The 19,703-nt window shown below is 42.0% G+C and overlaps 1 protein-coding gene across 3 annotated transcripts in view; it reads right to left on the bottom strand.

Moving 5' to 3' along the window:
* Positions 1–19,703, bottom strand: part of dnmt3bb.1 (DNA methyltransferase 3 beta, tandem duplicate b.1) — a 45,997-nt gene that overhangs the window by 9,651 nt on the left and 16,643 nt on the right. For all 3 annotated transcript variants that reach the window (XM_088937621.1, XM_088937620.1, XM_088937622.1), the window contains exons 3-17: positions 16,793–16,946; positions 15,778–15,872; positions 13,976–14,125; positions 11,729–11,896; positions 10,674–10,832; positions 10,392–10,499; positions 8,931–9,072; positions 7,811–7,927; positions 7,532–7,576; positions 6,859–6,938; positions 4,041–4,153; positions 3,263–3,446; positions 3,075–3,159; positions 1,845–1,990; positions 93–183 (exon numbers count right to left, since the gene is read on the bottom strand). In XM_088937621.1, the coding sequence (XP_088793747.1) occupies positions 93–183; positions 1,845–1,990; positions 3,075–3,159; positions 3,263–3,446; positions 4,041–4,153; positions 6,859–6,938; positions 7,532–7,576; positions 7,811–7,927; positions 8,931–9,072; positions 10,392–10,499; positions 10,674–10,832; positions 11,729–11,896; positions 13,976–14,125; positions 15,778–15,872; positions 16,793–16,946 (1,837 nt within the window). The remainder of the gene's footprint in view (positions 1–92; positions 184–1,844; positions 1,991–3,074; positions 3,160–3,262; positions 3,447–4,040; positions 4,154–6,858; positions 6,939–7,531; positions 7,577–7,810; positions 7,928–8,930; positions 9,073–10,391; positions 10,500–10,673; positions 10,833–11,728; positions 11,897–13,975; positions 14,126–15,777; positions 15,873–16,792; positions 16,947–19,703) is intronic.

The raw sequence follows: 19,703 nt of genomic DNA, 5'->3' as shown, positions 1-19,703 counted from the left end.
TACTCTGTGAGCAGCTTATTCAGTTATTATGTAAGTAAACATTTAGATTGTGAAACATTTATGAAGCTTTTATTTGCATCTAACTTTCTTACCATACAGGCCCTTCCTGGCCGGGTTCACGATTGATAGGTCGTTGCAGGGACTTCCACCAATAACCAGATCAAAGGGACCCCATTCTTCAATCTGCCACATTAAACAAATAAAATTAATCAGGGCAGGGTGTATTCTACATACAGCAGTTGTAACTTTGAATAAAGTAACAAGTACAGCTGCATCAATACAGACCTAAAGTAAACAGAAATTAGTTGAATGGACCTGTTCATTTAACAAGAAGAAAAAGCAGGATTTAAATCATATACACTACAGTTAAGGATTAATATAGTGCCTTTAGTGAGGGGTTGACCTCAAGGCACATTAAAAAAAGTCCAAAAGCAAACCGAAATGGACCAAAGTGAAATCTGGTATCTTGAGGAGTAAAAAGAATTAGTGTATCCAGCAGGTATAGACTGAACAATTATCCTCAAATGTAAACATTTGCATCCAAACATGCAGAAACATAATTTCAGCATTGCAAAACAAGTCGTGGCTGGAGGTACTGATGTAATATAGCTTCTTCACTGATCAGAGTGCACTGCTCTAGGCTTTTTTCACTGATCAAGCTTAAGAAAATATTTTTCATACTTGTAAATTGTGAACAGTGTGCCTCCATAGCGATCTAGATCACCTCCAGCTGAACCCTCACCAGGTAATGTGGAATGTAGAGGCAACTACCTGTATCTTTCCCATGACCTGCAGCCAGTACAGTGCAGTTCATGTTTTCTAATTCTTCCTGGTTCTTTTCAGTACTTTCCCATTGATGTTTATCTTTGCCCACTGTAAAAGATACCTGAAAAACTGGTCATGCTTTCTGATCGTTTCTTCTGCAAAGCGTGAGACCCAACCTGTGAGCATGACGTCATGATATCGACTCAGTGTTTAGTACTTAATTTACAGTTGAATCTACTTAGCCTGCAGCCTTTGGACAAGATATAAGGCGGAGCTCTGTGGCTAAGGATCTGTGCCTGTGGCTAGAAAGCTGGCGGTTCAAATCCTGCGGCTGGCAGAGGAATCCTACTCCCTTGGGCTCCTGACCAAGGCCCTGCACTCTGACCCCAAGCTTCTCTCACTGCCTGTCTGTGTGTCTCATGGAGAGCAAGCTGGGGTATGCGAAAAAGACAAATTCCTAATGCAAGAAATTGTATATGACCAATAAAGTGATCTTATCTTATCCATCTTAGATATGTTTGATTCTTGTACCCGTTTATAACAATTCTTAAAGAAAAAAAAGACATTGAGATACTCCTCCAGCATACCCAACTCCATGGTCATTCACTTTTGACATGGTACAAGCTCCATAGAGCCAGACAGGAGAGTTAACAATGACTGGAGGGACAGCGTGCCTCTCAATGATGTCACTATAAGCTCTGACAAGTCCCAGGGAGCTGCTGATTTTCAAAAGAGAGACTAGGCTAACTAATTAACCCCAAAAGCATTCTGGAAACTGGCACTGCCTCTCCAGTGAAACTCAGTCAACCTCATTTAGTGACATAGCCCGAGCTCGAACCTGAGACATCTGAGCCATAGTGTTCAGCCCGTGCTCGAAGTGAGCACTCTGACTGCTTGAGCCCCCTGGGACACTTATTCCATTCAGAAAACTTTGTGGCCTGGTCAGTTCCATCTGGCAAAGGAAAAGTTGGGATAAAAACCGCTTCTCTTGCAAGTGTTCTGAGAGCAAGGCAATGAAAGCAGGTCGGGTGTGTTTTACGCCTCAGGCGAGTTAACTAAAAAAAAAATCTTTTACGTACATTCTTTCTTGTGATGTTCCTCACATCGTGCACATATTGAATTTTTCCTTCATGCCGGACGACTCCTACGGAAATAGAGTCTTCACACACCTCGGATGCAATATATTGGTCAACCTTGAATCCCAGATCCTTTAAAACTAAATACCCTGCAAAACATGCACAAAGGCATATATAGTTTTAGACCAAAGAGTGACATCTCAAGATAAAACACACAAACGTGCCAATAATGTGATTCAGGTTTTCAGTTCACTTGCATACAGACAGGGCAAGCTGCCATGTAGCAAGAGGTTAAATGGAAAACACAGCAATTTTATTTTAGGTACTGTAGGTCTCTAAAAACACAATTTTACACAAAAATAATCTAAAATTACTAAATACATTATGGTGGAGTCTACCTGTTAACCAGATCACATTCTGCACTTCATTAAGCTTGCATTCACTCACAGTTAATAACAGGGCTTTCATAAATGTGTTGTCATTATCTCAACATTTTCATAGATTAAGAAGCATTGTCATTGACGACTGTTTGCCAAATTCTCGTGTTACCTTTGGCAGCTTTTGTTATGGTTACATCTAAAGGATTATATGGAATGTCATCACGTATTATTTTTTGAATGTTCCATTATTGTGCTAAAGAAACAACATTTGCAGACTCTGTGCTTATTAAGCAGAAACCTTTGTAAACGTGAATAAAGGAGACGGCCAATATATGCATTATCTATTTGGAATGACAATTTCATAAATAGATGTTGCAGTTTGAATTACTTTACAACTACGGTTACTACAATATCACTAAGATCACACAAAACGTATACTTCCTCTTTTGTAATATACAGATATATTAGCAATATCACATATTTTTAAATAAAAAAACTAAAAGAATATGAAGAAGGGAGGGCTTTTCAGCATCAATGCTGAAATTGGGGAGAATTCTGTAGATTACACTCCTTGTGCCATTGTTTTCTGTAGTTGCTATATACGATATTCAACTGGCTTAACATCTCTCAGTTTGAAACAAATGCCTCTTCTTGAAAAGGAAGAGTGTTCTAGGAGAAAAGACCCTGGCAGTTAAGTTTCTACTGGTCAGCCCTTGGAGTAATCACTTGACCTTTCCCCTGAGCTTGGACTAAGCACAAGTAAAGTACAAAAAGTACTAATGTACTAAAGTGAAGTATTAAAGGACACTAAATTGTACACAGACGTTCCTCTCCAAATCCGCAAATTGCTCACCAGTGGCAATGCCGTCAAACAGAGAGAGCACTCGGATAGGCCTTCTCTGCTCCGCGGGAACGGCAGGGTATATTCTGGGGCTCTCCTGCAAAAGAGGTTTGTGCCACGATTAGCGGGTAACCACACTGTGGTGAGAGACGAGAGGCGAACGCAGCCCGCCGTGGCCCCGAACCCCCGTCACCACTCACAAACTCCTGGCCGTTGTCGTTGACGAAGAACTCCTGCAGCTTGACGCTCCAGTCCTCCCTGCGCTTCAGCACGCCGTACTGCTGGGGCGGCTGGCACATGTAGCAGCGCCAGGGGTCCAGCACCTTGGCACTCTCCGCTGCCCCGGCACCCACCAGGATGTCCAGACAGTCGACACAGAAACACCTGGGGGGAGGGACGGGAGTGGGGAGGAGTCCAATGGGCACGACTCTCTTTTTCTTAACAAGAATGCAGTCAGAAAACGTAGGCACCAACAAGGAATTTTAGCTTCAACGGCTCCTCGGGGGTTATCGTTTACATCTGGAGGTTTCAACATCTGCAGCCAATTGTGACGGATCTCACGGCCGCACGAGCAAGCGATCTGCTGACGGAGCGGGCTGTGTGGGACGCCTGGGAGACAGGCAGGGGCTGAGCAGCACACATGCCCCACAGGAAACAGACGTTTCCCACAGCGGTGAGTCTAGAGCAGGGGTCGCCGCTTTTAACCATGGGGGAGACCCGCGAGTTACTGATCAAATAAGCAACTCATCTGTTTAATTCAGAAATCGCTGATCTTTGTGGGCTGAAGGGTACTGGGATTATGGTCCCATACGATCTCTAAATGACCTATTTCAGCCATTTGATCCCACGTCTTTAGAAATCGTCCTTTGAACTGTGGCCTAGAAAACTCCTGGACTGGGCCTACAGCTAACATAGGGGCCCTTAGAACGTGCACTTCCAGGAGAGTCCAGAAGGAGGTGAACACGGGGTATTACCCACCTACAGCAGTTGGCATTGCCACACAGCAGGACTTCCCGGCCTCCACAACACACAGTGCAGTACGACTGGTAGCCATCGTCATCGTACATGTAGGAGATTTCTAAATACACATCCTGTGGAGACAGGGGGCATGGCTGGGGTCTTAGTGAGGATGATGCTGTGTTTGGTTGCTATCAATCACATCTACTATTGCTCCTGTCATATCAATTGGTTTGCTTTCAATCATATTGATATCAATACCATCATACTGTCTGCATACTATCAATTGCATGCTATTATTGTGGTTACTATCTATTTAGACCAGTGTATCATTGGGTTGCTATCAATCACATTTCTATACTATCATATTATTTGATTACTATCAATAGTGAACATTACACATTGAATTAGATACTGTGGAAATGTTTTTCATTAACAAAGCAAAGCTGTTATTGCACCCTGCGCTTTAAGGAAAACGTATATTTCAGAAAAATATAAGGCCATTCCAATCTGTGTTTTTACAGTATCTTGTCCCAGTGGATTGTGGCTTCAGCCTGTAACACTCAGGCTGGGGTGCACAAGGAATTCATGTGACAGGAAAAAAACACAATCGCTTACCCTGGCCAGAACAGATTTGAGTTTAATAGATTATATTACAATTATATGTTTCTTTTCTGTGCCTGCTTTGTGACCCCTGTTTAGCACCAATTGCAGTGACCAAAAATCCTAATTAAACTAAAATGTTTGGAAATGAACACGAGTGCAATGTCATGCTCCCATTATATTATACTGTGTAGGTATTGAATTATAGGATGTTATATTCTTCAGCACAGGCTATAAATCATTGCAGTAAATATGACTGGTAACATGCACTGGCAGGTAACGTGAGCTTCCAGTCATATGAAATAACTTAAAAAATCAAAAAACTCAATATATTTTTTATTGAGCAGGGGAGTTATCATGCCGACTCAATGAAGACGTATCAGTCAATTTCAGGAGCTCATGTTGAGACTCGTGTAGAGTGATCAAAATAACAAATTGTTTTCTGAACTATTCCGGTATTACCCAATATCTGTAGCTATTAGTTTCTTCAGAAGTAAAAATTACACACTGCCTGTAGAAAGAGTAATGGATATGAATTCCAAATTCAGAGCTCTTCATATTACACGCTGGGTTCATGACTTGATTGTAAGTGCAGCATATTAAACTGTATTCTAAATCTAAATGTACTTCCAAGTAGTCAGAAAATAGTCAGATGATGATATTTCTTTAAGGAAAACCAAGGCAGTAAAACACTGTATTTAATTATAAAAAATCTATTGAAATTTGAACAGAATATATTCAGATATACTGGTTGGAATAAAATGGTTTCTGTAATAAAGACAGCTGGTTTGGTATGATTGAAATTAAAATCATTCCACATTCAACACTCAGGTATCCAGCCCTTTAAAGTTTTCACTTAAGACAGTTAAACAATAGGTGTACATCTGAACATCGCATTTGAGAAACCTAAGACCTTATGTTTTTACAGTAAACACTCAACCAGAACAAAATAATCTGAATATTCTAAATGAATGCCTGGCAATGCAGAGTAAATCGTGACCTTTACCCACTGTCTACTGGGTTATTTCCAGCTGTCTGTGCCCCTGTACTTGATTGTCACTGAAAGTGGATGGATGTTAGTTAAAATAAACACGTATATGTCGTATGAACTGTATATCGAATAGCAGTTCAGGTGGGGAGCTGCGTCAGCATGCCTAGGCTGCAAAAGAACAAGTAATAGGTTTATTCCATATTGAAAAGAGAAGAAAGAAAACACAATGTTTCGGCCGTGGGGCCTTCTTCAGGTGCCTTCTTCTTCACCTGAAGAAGGCTCCACAGCCGAAACGTTGCGTTTTCTTTCTTCTTTTTTCAGCATGGAATAAACCTATTACTTGTTCCTGTATATCAAATATATAACATTTAAATAAAACCTGTTGCAATTCTGAACAACTGCATCAAAATCTTTTGAGTATTAAACACAATGACAAATAATTCACTTACTAATGTACGGTATCTTGACTTATATTTTCACAGGAGGTACTGAAACATCATGTTAATAAAACTGCAATAATGTAAACAAATAACCTCAACAAATCCCCTTTGTTACTATAATATAACTATAAGCTGCAGTTGTGTACTCAGCTAACTGTAATTTGTTTATGTGTGATACTAGGCATTTTACCCTTATTTCTCACCTATAACAAAGCTTTTATATATATATATATTTTATAGGTTTTATATAGCTATAACAAAAATAATAATCTTGTTAATATTTCAAATTTTGGTACAGCCTGCAGTAATAGAAAAAATACTGCGCTACCCCAAAAAATAAATTTTGATTACTGAGTATTAAATGGGATTTCTAAAAATGTGATTTTAAAGACAATTGTGGATCTTTGACCTAGAGCTTGTTTTCCAGCATGCAATCAATAATCAATAATCAAATCAATTTAAATCCTGCAATGGTGGGAAATGCATACAGAGAATGAGTAGATGGAAATCATGTGTGATATGAAGTGCAAGATCTGAATAATAAAAATAATTATTTAATTAATACAAAGACTTATAACATCACTGATGTATACCTGAGTGCAGACTGTCTATCTGTCATTTCTGAGGCTCTGATACTAATCACTAGTGAAGGCTAAAACAACAATCAGTGACATTAATTCTATCATTCTATTGTCTTCAACAAAAGTTTACTGTCAAGCACTCAGATTAGTGAGAACATTTCCTAACCCTACTGCTAACTTCAGAAACTTCCCCAAACACAATATCCCTGCTGAGTGTCACCCACCTTGCAGGTTTGGCAAAGACCTCCTTCAAAAAGTGGATGAAAAGTTGCTGCTCGTGTTTTCCCACAAGAGAGACAAAATTCTGTGAAGAAAGATGAATAGCCATCAGTTAAGAGTCACTGCTCACATCTCGCAGGCCGTTGTTGTTGTTCAGAAGGATTACTTCAGTCCCACAGTACACTAAGCCTTGCAGGGATGAGGGTGATGACAGTTATCTTCATCGCCAAGGACAGGAGGGGTTATCTTAACAATGGGTTCACTGGGAGGGCTGTTACAAGACACACTTACTCACACGTCTTTTCACCAGACCCATCCTGACGGGAGCCAGGATGAGACTTGTTGACCCCAACACACAGAGGGTTGGTCTGACGCTGATGTCATGTCCCCTGTCTTGCCAAGGCATGAAAGTAGGTGGGAGGGTCTCATCTCTACCGCCACAGGCTCATGATCAATCAACAATTCATCCCACTGCAGAGCTTGGGCTTGCCACTAGGCAAAAGCAACAAACTTTTTGAAGAAGAAGGTTCACAATATCGGGGGTGTTTCTAATGCTTACAGTCACCTCAAGAAGAGTATCACTGCAGCCTTTCACAGGTGAGGTAAGGGCAGCGCCACAGTGACACAAGAAAGGAGAAATATTTTTATCTGGAAATTTACAGAACGTTTCAGCTCTACCTTCTATACTTCTGTTATTCTTCAAAACTTCATGGACCATTTGTTCTGAAAAGCAAAACAAAAGGGAAAACACGGGGTATCAGAAAACATCAAACTGGTTATGTCTTTTTGCAGCCGTCCTCTACATTCAATAGAAACCAGAGGTTCACACTGATAAAACCCAAAATGTTTATTCCCTGATATGCCTTTGCTACCAGGTTACACAGGTTTTCCATAAACAGGCCGCTGTGCCAGTCCCTCTTGCACATGTTGAAGAGGAAGCCCTGACTGGGTGTTCACCTCTGCTGTAGTCTTCTTCACTTCCCAGCTTGGGTTTGCAGAGCTTCTGTTTCTTGGCCGGGGGAAAGTATTCGGGCAGACTGACTTCCAGGACATGGTGATTCAAAGAGCCGGTCACTGACACAGACACAGAAACCATCGTTAAGCATAAAGCACCTCCCAATCCAAGCCAGGAACCAGATCCATTGTAATTCTGTTCCTCTTTGCACTGCTGTGCACCACACGTTTTAGATGCCTGACACAAGTATTCAAAACCTTCAAAGGCCCAGTGGGCTTCATCAGAATGCACAGTGACACACAAACCAGAGGACACAGGTGGGAACTATGTGGAAATGCATTTAAAACTGGCTTCCTTCAGGACACAGCTGGATGAGATCCTGGGATCAGTCAGCTACTAACTACCAAACCAGCTGGCCTCTTCTCCTTTGTAACCATTTTCTTATGCTCTAGAACAGAGCTGCTCAGCCTGTTGCTCTTCTAATCCACTGCAGGTCAGAAGCTAGCAACAACCTCCTCAGTTTCAGATCCTGTGCTGTTCACCCTCATTTGGAGGAATGCTTGAGTTAAGTTAATAAGCTCGTGTAGGGATGTGAGAAGTCACAGCACAAATCCGTGCAGTTTTGAAGCAAGTTTATTTGAATGGCCATCAAAGTATGAGTTAGCAGAATAAATTCAATGTCGGCTTCAGTGTAAAAAGTATTATTTTTCAAGGGCCTTTTTTAATGCAAGGAAAATCTTAACCATCCTCTTGTGTTGCAATAGATGTCAAAACAAGAACAAGAACACAACATATATTTAAAGAGACAATGTAAAAGGGGTACAACATGATATAGGAATATCAATCACAAATGACAGAAATCATTATCTAAATGTCCAGCTGTCTAAGAATATCACAAATTCTTTCAGCCAGCTGAACATGTTATAGCCAGAGTCAAACCACAGGTCTACTGTCTGCTTTTTTAATGTAAAGGAGCTATGCCTAACTGAACTCTACACACTGATTTAACTTCAGGCGCATCTGAAGCTAAGTGAGTGAAAGTTAAAGGTTTTCATTTTCCACTTGCAGCCCACAGCTAAATCAAACTGTTCCATGTGGACAGGGGCGGAGAGCAGGTCTCACCTGTGTTCTCGGAGGGCTTGAGCCCCTCCAAGCCCTTGGGTTGGAAGCCTCCATTGGCCCAGTCCAACATGGGCTTCACCTGGTCCTCAGGGCTGTCATTTTCACACAGGGGGAAGGTCTTTCCTGACCGGGTGCTGGCCATCTACACAGACACAAACACACACACGTGCACGGTCACTTTCAGAGTCCCAGGCTGTCATATGGAATCTATCATGTCCTCAACCAGGACATGATAACATACAGACTGACCAAGGCTTTTGATCGATGAGCGTTCAGTTCTTTGTGATGGCATATGATAATTTTAAAAAAGGAACTTTAAATGATATAACAAAAAGGTGCAGAAACATTGCATGTATTTCAAAAATACCCTGGGGTAATACTATGAAATAGATGATACATAAACAATACAAGAATAACAACATAAAATATTAATTAACGCACACCAATTATACAAATGTATTCGATTTACTGTCCTTATGATGGATAAACACAAAACCTCAATATAATTAAATGGTGCAAAGCAATAAACTCCTGTTTTGTGTTTAAAGTAATGCTAGGCTATATTCCAGCAATATAATTCCATCATATTACCACACACAGTCCATAAAATCACGGCTTGTTCCCCAATTTCTATAAAGAAGGGACCATTATCCACCAAGGATTACATTATCACTGTAATTTCTGTCTGACATGCGCTGATGTCTTGGCTATTTGCTCTACACAATAAACAGATGGTTCAATATCAGATAAAAAAAAGAGGCAAACTATGCTAATTGATGAAGCTTTAAATCCTCTTATCTAACCACTAGATGACACTGCATTCCTGAACTGAACTTGGGACTATGTGCATTAACAGAGAATGTAGCTGAAGAACCAAAGCATTTGCTACATCCTGGAAGGATGTTAATGGTTAAAGGACTGGAGCTGCCTGTGCCTGTGCGCTGTGCTGATCAGCATGCCACCTCGAAATGTGGCGGGAGCAGCAGACAGCTGTTGAGCAGCAGCAGTTTGCACAGTGGGATTTGCTACAGCTGTAAATCGAATTACTAAACTGCCCCCTTTCAAAATATTCCAAAACACGCATTGCAACCAAAACCAGAAAATCTTTGCTTTTCGTGCAATTACATAAGACGGGCCTGAAGCTGATAAGAGCGTGTCTTTTTTTTATTTCTGCTTTTAAGCACACAAAATTATTTTTTGATGGTGAAATTCCAGCCCTGCAGCCTGCTACAAGGAAACCCAGTGACTCCTGACGTGATAAGGAAGCAGTGTTCCCCTTGTTAATGAGACCAGCTGCCTGCAGATGGTCTCCACATTACTGAGTTTAACACACTCCAGCCTGCAACGCAGTGGATCCCAGAACTTCCAGAGCTGCTCTTCGAAAGATCTTACTGCTGCAAACCAAGACACAGGAAAACAAAAAGCCTTTAGATTTCATCTGGCATCGAAGGGTCAGCTTACCTCAAGAGCCTGAAAGATGGCTCTCCTGTAAGAGGCCAGCTTGTTGTAGGAAGCTTGGTTGAAATACTTGGGGAAAGCCATGAAGGAGTCGAGTTTGTCTGCAGAGACCTGGACGAGAGGAAAGCACACTGTGACAGACAGTGGAGCACAACTTTCATCCATCTATTCATCACAAATGTGTGTGTCGGACAAGTGCGCTGGCTAAGTGCGGACAACTGACTCGTGGTGGGTAACGCACAGGGGCTTGCGAACGCAGCGCTGTGCCGTCTTGGCGTGACTCACCTCAGAGAACTTGCCATCCCCAAACCACTGCAGCCAGCGCATGCCAGGCGACGCCTGTCGCTTGCCCGTCGCACGCCAGGTGACAACAATGCCCGGCCACCAGGAGAAGCCCTTGATCTTCCCCCACACCAGCTCGCCAATCCCGAAGCCTTTATTATCCTAGAGGAGGGGACGACAAAGGCAGCGGGTGAACAAAACTGCTCATTCATTCATTCATCAGTCACTCCGGCCACTTCAACGGTGCATGTGCAAGGGACTGATACTGCTACTGAAATCAGTAACATTGCGAAAGACATTCCAGACACTTTTAAGATACTAATCTGAATTTCAATTCAATAAGAGCAAAAATATCACAAATGAGAAAAAAAAATAATTTTGACTGCGTGCATGTTCTAATAGATCCAATAAACATACTAACAGCGATGAGCGATTTAGTATTTTTATATTGTTATTATTTTAGTGCTTGGTTTATATTATATGGAGTAATACTGAAATGTAATTCAGAACAAAGGGTTTGTAACATGGTGTTTGGTTATAACAAAGTAAGAACATTCAAATGACTTTGAAGTACATTATTAATATGAAATACTGGAAGGATAAGGATGCTGGCTAGATATGATACACATTGTTTTATTTTATAACAAGTAAATAACTTCATTGACCATTACACATACAGATATCAGGTTGTTTGTGTAGTGCAAGATGAAAACTGTGTGTGAAAAGGTGCACTGACCCATGTGAAGACAAAGGTTAAGCTATTGTGAAGCAGTGTGAATTAAATTCCCCTGTTAACATTAAAACACTTGCGAGTGTGCGCACTATAAGCAAAACAGAAACCTTGAATGGCATAGAAAGGATACGAGAAATGAACTCAGAGATCTCTCCCCCACACAATAGACACCTTGACTTAAAGAAGTCTTGATGTGATCATTGACTTTAGATCTGGAACACGTTCATTTTGACCGGCGCAGTAAAGTCGGCGAGAGCAGGAATCAAGACCAGCAGTGTCTTTCCAGCACCAGGGCCGGAGCCCTGGGGTGGAGGCAGGGGGTCACCTTGTACTCCGGCTGGCAACCGGACTCCGCGGAGCTGCTGGCTGTGTCCTGGGACGTGGAGGTGGAGCTGCTCTGGGCCGAGTCCTTTGAGTCCTGCTCCATCAGCTCCAGAGAGGGCGCCTCAGGCAGGTGGGCTTGCAGGCCGCTGGGACTGCCGCCGTTCTGGTTCTGCAAGAGGCGAGGGGCTTATGGAAGAGTCACAGCATGTGGCTTCGCGACAGCTGGCTAAAGGAAATGGAGTCACAGACTGTGGTGGCCTTGCAGAAGGTCTGTGTGTCTCAGAGTTAACCCCATGCAAAAGGTGCCAATAATAAGGAAAGGTAAACAAGTTTGCTGTGGAGTGAGCAGCACTTTCTCAGTCAAGTGTTTTTCATTTACAAGACGTCGCTTAAAATCACCAGATATTGAACTATATCTCTAAAGAAAAAAACATTTACCGAGGCTATATTTGTAACAGCTGATATTGGCAGGTTTGCAAATATATATCGACACGCAGGCCTTGTTAAATTGTTAAATTCCCATGGAAATCAAAACTATGTGATAGCATGTTATTTTGGATGTATCTCTTCATTCTTGTTAATTAAAGATTATTTTGTACAGGGGTTCCACGGTAGAAGGAACTCACCCAAAAGGCAGGTTTAGCTCTAGTTTAGCAGGTTTAGCTCTTACAGTGAACAGGGATGCCCCCAAAGAGTCTTCTCATGACTGAATGAATGACAATGTGATAAAAACAATTGCCAATTCCTATGTTTTTTTAAAGAAAAAAGAAATACAATTGTTCATAGTGGGATAAAGTTAAAGTGCACAGTCAAAAGATATTATAGGGCATTATAGCAAAAACACAACCAAAAAAATATGTGCTGACTCAATTACGAAGCATCTGGTCCCACACCTTTCACACTGAATCCCTAGTAACACATGTGATTGACCTCGATCTTGATCGTGTGACTTCTGCATAGCCCCAGGGCCAGCAGTGACTCACTCCTGTGTTAATCATACCGTGTTTTGGGACGAATACATGTGCGACAGACCCTGCAGCCAAGAAGCAAAATGCAGGAAGTAAAACTTGAGAGAACAGCTGGAAACAGCTGCCTGCCTGGATGCAGCCACATGGCTGTGCCAGAGCTCAGGAGCAAGCTGCCTCTGTTTGGCTCATCTGGCCTTGGTAACACCAAGGATCAGATCACATCTGATTTACATCTGGTCTGTTTGACCTTATTTGAATTGCATATTTTTCAAGAGTACAAAACAGAGTATCTTGATAGCCAGCAAAGTCACCCTTTAACCAATCAGACACAGTTGGCAGAAGTTAAAAATGTTAATGTTAAAGTTTAAAAATGTAAAAATCTGAATACAAACGAGTGATCTATGTAAAACAAGTCACACTTGCAGACAATACAAACACAGATATTTTGCATATACCACAACATTACAGCCTTGTAAATCTGTTTACTTTGGTCTCCTCAAAACTCAAACGTTTTGTTAAGCTCTCCCCATGAAACATGTACTGAAAGATAAGCAAATAACCAAGAGTGCTCAGTTCTGCTTCTGGAAGGCTGCTGCCCACACTTTACAGCTCTATTTAAATCACATCACATAATGACATCCTTAGAACAAGACAATGCTGTTAAACTAGGTAACAAAAACCCCAAACTGGTGGAACTGGGCAGTTAACAGTTTAGATGGAGATATAAACGCCTTGCAGGACCAGAACTGGACACCACAGAATTAATCCTTCCATCATCTACTCTTCCTAAACCCATTTCCAAGCTCTAGAGCTGTTGGTGGATATACAGTCCTGCCAGTGCCCATACAGATCTATCTACTAGAATTTTTCACTACTTGATGAAGTTCTGTTATACATAAAACTGTCTCCGATGCAGCTGACAAAACTCAAAGGTTCTCTGCACAACTAACATCTGTCTGCTGTCTACAGAGGGCTTAGCATAGTTCTGACATCTTGGTCTCTCGTGACCCCTTTTCTGTTGGCTTGCCTTCCAGAGGAGCTGTCTTTTACCTAATGGTACACTTCACTGAATTAATCATACGCTTCCTTCACCGCCGTATATTTGAAGCCTCCTACCAAACACATCAGATTAACTTCAAATAGGTGAATCGCCATTTAAAAACCTTCTAAGTGCGCAAAGAATTGCTTAGTTTAATGGTTCAGTGAATTATTTCTGAGCTCAGCAGGAGTGAAGGATTCAGGAAGTGACCTGCCTGAGAGTGAGGGGTTTCACGACCTACCAGAGAGCTGCTCTCATCCTGCTTTGGCTTCAGGCTGCTGTCTCTGCTCCTGGGCTTGCCATGGGGGCTGAGTCCGGCCTGGAATATCGTCCGAGGAGGCGGTCTCTGTCTCAGACTGGTCTCCCAGCCTGCCACTCCCCGGGATTTTTCCTATCAATGAATCAAATCCTTCCATTTATTTGAATTCCAACAGCGAGAAACACATGGGGCTTGATGCCGAGAAACAAGCTTACCAAAATAGAAATGTCATACACAAGTGAATCGCAAAATGGCGCTCCAAAAAAGTACTAAACTTTTCAACAGGATATCCAGCCCTGACACATCGTCAGAAGCCTTTTTACAATATGACTGAGCCAGCAGAAAACCAAACAATACAGTACATTTGCCTTTTTTAATGACTCAGTTTAGACCAGTGTCTCTAAGTGGCTAACTACAACATAACCATTTTGTCTTGAATCTGCTATCATTTGGAACCTTATCAAAGGCAAAGCAATGCGAATATCACCATGCGAATAACTTTTTCTTACTCCTTTATAGATATCCAGAACACATTCTCCTACAACAGCTGCACCAGCAGTGCATCAGAGGGCATGGCTGTCAGTAATGAAACTGACCAAAGCTCCTGTCGCCTCACAACCGATCAATCAGGACAGAGGACACGAGCTGGTGGACAAAACACCCAGCAGCAAAAGTGACATTACCAAAGCTTCTGTTCTGTCAACACTGAAGGAAGAATAATAAAGCACAGGGAAAACTGGACAGTATTTTGGACAGTAATTGGAAAGAAAACAACAAAAGAAAAAACACGGTGGTTGTGGCTACAGCCAGCACACTGTTCTTCACTTTCAACGGGGATGTGTTCGACACTTTGGGACCGCTGCCAAGCGACTGACACGGAAGAAGAACCAGTACTACAGGTAAATGCCGAGGCATGCAATCTTTCATATAGAAGAATACCAGACGGAGAACTATTCCAACTGCGAGCGTATGAAATTCCTGCTGTGTGTTATGACTGCCTGGCACCAGCTGGACAATTTCAAGTTCTTCCTGGCAACTAGATGAAGAAGAGTAGTGCAATGCTGTGGCTGTCAAACATCTCCGTGTTGGGAAAAATGAGAATATCTGCCTATTCAGTCAATTTGTCTCTACAGCCTTGTATTTCAACATCTGCACTGCAGTTCAGCTTGAAAGAGAATCACTTGTACAATAATTAACAAAAAGAACAGCATGTGGAATAGGAACACAACGTTTAGGATGTGGAGCCTTCTTTGGGTGTGAAGAAGACATTGTGTTTCTTTTCTTTTCAGCATGAAATACACTTGTTCCTTGGCAGCCTATGCATGCTGACGCAACTCTCTCCTTGAACATGAGCGATAATTCATGCCATCAACCCACATCAGGTAATCCTTCTCAGATAATACTTGGACCATTCATTTTGTAAAAAAAAAAAAAAGAAATCAGATTTAAAAACGTTGCCTGGCGAGGGGAGCCTGGGACTTCTCAAGCAGTAGCACGAAGCTGGGAGAATACTAGCTGTGGACTTGGGTCACGCAGGGCACCTCAGTTTGTCATGTAACAAGACACCAGGGACTGACGGGGCACTCGAGAGCCGTCTGTGTCATTAATAAGCAACGTACCCTTCTCATCCTCCGCTAACTCTCTTAAAAGGAGCTACAAAGCTGCAAAATCTGTGAGCCAATGAAGCCCACTTCATTGAGGGTAACAAAAATGTGATTTCAGAATCTTTTTAAGAAGAACACAAAAACTAGGTCTGCAATTCTACTGTAAGTTAAGGGCTGTACCTCACTGTAAGAAGAATCCCATGCGCTTTCGTCTTCCAGCTCAGAATTCTTCCTCAGCCTCTTCTTGCAGCTGGATGGCTTGTCCATGTTGATCTCTGTCATGGACAGATGACACAGGCCAGTTAAACAAGGCGACCAATGACACACGCTCCTGAGCAGCCTGCACCCAATTCATCACAATGAACAATGCGCGATTTCAATTCAAGAGCAAGAGATGACTACTTCTTTATTATAATTAAAGATTATTTGGGGTTTATTGTTTCACTCAGAAAAACCTATTTCTTTTATCCTGTTTGGAACTATCTCTTTACAACATCTGCATTAAAAAAAAATTGGATTTCATGTTGATATAATAGCAGGTTTACAGTATTACTGTGGTCCGCAATCCTCAAACAGCTCTTACCTAAGGATGTTCCTGTTTCCATATTCCAACTCTCACCTATTTCAGATGTTCACAACTCATGACTGATGAGCATCCTTGACTTGATAGTTTTCAAAAACACATAATAAATGTGCTATATAATTGACGTAGAAAATCTGAGGCCAACCTTTTCATTAGTTTTCATGTTGACTGTTTTTATCTTGAAACTATAGATAAGAGATCTCTTATTATAGATAAGAGATTAATCAAAGCATGACTGGCATCATGTATCAGTGAAATCACCTTCACCTGTAAGTGTGTAGGTTTGTCAGTATTTAGTCCATACTCACAACACTATGCAGATATTATATAGTTGAAAACACACACTGTCTTTCCAGAGATGCCTTACAAACAGCTGATAACAGATTTCTATCACAGAACCCCACCAAAAATAAAAAAACATCTCAAACCCGGCTACATCAGCTTCCTAGCTATAATGGAAATTGATTAAAACTCTTGATTAAAGAGCATCTTGCTGGTGGAGTTCAAATCAATAAAGTATGCACCTTTGGCACGCCTCTCTAATCCATGTCTACCTCCTCAAATTCAAGCGACAGTTGACATCTAAATAAAGTAACTTTAAACATAACTTACCCGGAGAAATGGAACCCCCATTCTGCTTGGGGCTCAGAGGAGAAGGGGGCTCTGAGGCTGTTAGTGGGCTGCTTCCAAGATGGCCATTAGTGAGTTCTAGGCCACTGTCTTTCTCAGAGAGTCCATCCATGGCTACATCACTGTTCACCGCAGCCTGGAAAGAGCATTAGAATGTCAGGCAGTATTGAAACTCATCTTACCTCTATAGCTTCACCGATGTTCACTGTGCTCCATCTGTTGTCCCACCTTGGGAAATGAATTAGGAGGCTCTTTGTCTCCTTTCTCACAAGAGGCTTTTTTGAGGTCTAGACCAGCGGTGCTCACATTGAAGTCCACAGACCCCTGGTGCTCCACAGAGCTACAACAGGGTTTCCGCAGAAGGGAACAATGCGGCATGGAATCTAATTTAAGGCTACAGCTGTCATCGCTCCAGTCTGAAAACCCGTCTTTGAAGCTAGCAAAACAGAACCAGCCATCTTGTTAAATTCCTCATTATCTGCACACACACTGCAATGCATGAACAGCAATTTCATATCATGTAAGGTGTCTACGTTGCCAGTGTTTCCTGAGTCAGATTATTTGTTATTCTGTTGGATTTCCATATATAATGAAGCAGAAAAAAATACATCTAAAAGCGGAACATCTGGAAACTGAAAGGGAAACTGCTGGTCTAGAGAATCACCAGGTACCTTTTATAATTGATAGTCCAGCTACAGCATACAAGAAAAAACAACTACACCTCAACACTGTGTTAAAGCCTCCATGTCTGCCTTTATCAGTCTTCTACAAATTGCTGCCAAAACGAACAAACCCTTGTACCTTTCATCTCCACCATTCATTGTGATGTACCTTCTTTAAGTATGCTTCAGTGAACAAGTGAGTAGGAAACATCAACTCTAACAACACGGAACTTTCCATTAAAAATCAAACTGCAGCATTTACTTCTGACATCCTCATCGTTTTGGAAAAAAGGGAAACAATAAATAAAATGACCAGTTTAGAAAATGCAGAACCGGTAACAAGTGCATCATTGCCAAACATCTTTCACTTGAAAACAATGAAAGCCAAGATGATCAGATAATCATGATGCAGTAGGAGACAGAAAATGTTTAACCTTTTTGCTTTTTCTCTGCCACAGAAGCCCAGGTCCAGAAAGAGTCTTAACTACATATCCGGGTATCAACAAACCCCTCTAATGTTTAGAAAATTTAATCTGGTTTTGCGTCTACTGGATGCAGAATTTGAGTGTATGTTTACTTGCCAAAATATGCAATTGTGTTGCACAAAGTATCGTTTTTTCTTTGATCGTATGTTATAATTTCTGTATTATTATAATAACACTTGGTCCTTGGTTTTGGTACAAGCAGAAAAACAGAAATAAAAATGAAAAGCCAGGAGATAAATGGGCACTTTCTTATATTTATTATCCAAACTAGCCTATCCTGTCTCGCACACACTCACTCTTGCTTGCTTGCATTCTCTGACGGATCATGTTCGGCTGGTTATTTTCCCTCCCACTCCCCGGCCCTGCCTCTCTGCTATCTTAAACCCCCACTTTCCACCCCTTACTGCCCACTGAGTGTTCCTCCAGTTCTGGAGAGGGGGACAGTTTTCTGCAGACAGTCCTAGGGGATCCCAGTGTGACAACAGCTCCCCCATTCCGCTGTCTCCAGACAGCTCTCTCGGGATGCGACTGGCCGAGAAAGGTCACTGATTCATGAGATGCAGACCAGACTTCACAAAGAGCCCCAGTGTTTTAACCTTCCTTGAAAACGAAGGTGTTTTGTTGTTGTGATGATGACAGCGTTTCAGACCCGAGTTGATTTTGTTTAAAAAACTGTGACACATACACCCTTGTAGCTCTCCCACCCAAAGCGCAGATATGAGCGATAAAACCCCCTCCAAAGTCCTTTGACTGAGGGCCTGTTAGAGGTACACGGCTTGATGTGAATTCTATGGTTCACTGCTCCTTTTATAGAAGGGTCTCAGATTTCCAACGTATATAAATAACAGATGGCAAGGAATGCATGCTTGGATTGAAAAGGAAACTGTATAAAGCAGGGTTTTCGATGGTCCTCACGAGCAGGATTGTACTTCAGTGTGTAGAGTCAGCGGACTCCAGCGCTCAGTCACTAGCTGTAAGCTGTTAGCTCCCTCGTCCCCCATTCCTGCGACGTGGCCCGTCTAATTTGAAACAAATGCTTTTGAGGAGAATTCTGAAGTTTCAAAAGAGGCGCAAACCCAACCACGATCTCAGATATTGATATTTAAATCAGCATTTTGATATCGATTGATATTCATTTAGAACATCCAACAGGGATTAAGAAATATGAACAAATAGCCGTATTATCATTTTTTCCCCGATACTAAATAAGGACTTCACCTGGTTTAAAACTATTTTACTTTTTTTAGAACAAATTTAACTGGATTCAATAACCAGTTGCACCAGATCGAAACCTCAGAGGAACTCATGCGTGACACGAAAGCACAGCTCTCCTGAAAGGCCCAGGAGCAGGCTCCAGAACACAAGGCCATTGTGTCCCTGACCTTAGCTCATTATTTTCCAGGCAGAGAGGCGGGGGTGGGGGGTTGTGTCTGTCTCAGGAAGACCAGGGGTCACCCCCCGCTGTGCAGGCAGGTCCGTTCTTTTCTTATCAAACACTGACGACAACTGGAAGAAGAAAGAGTGACAATACAATCATCCACGCACACGTCCGCTATCCGAGACTTGCTGATTCCTAGAAGGGATCACGACAACCAGCTGCCCAGGATGCATGGTGGAGCCACACCCTGCACAGGACACCAGTCCCTCACAGGACACCCAGTGCCAGCATGTTTCTGGAAGGAAGGCAGAGACCGTAACACCTTGAGAACCCTCACAGGAACTCGGGGGGGAACACGCCTTCAAGGA

The sequence above is a fragment of the Atractosteus spatula genome, chromosome 19 (assembly GCF_055471065.1).
Source record: "Atractosteus spatula isolate fAtrSpa1 chromosome 19, fAtrSpa1.hap1, whole genome shotgun sequence".
Taxonomy (NCBI): domain Eukaryota; kingdom Metazoa; phylum Chordata; class Actinopteri; order Semionotiformes; family Lepisosteidae; genus Atractosteus; species Atractosteus spatula.
Note: the sequence above shows the minus strand (reverse complement) of the source record. Positions and strands in the feature narration are given on the sequence as shown.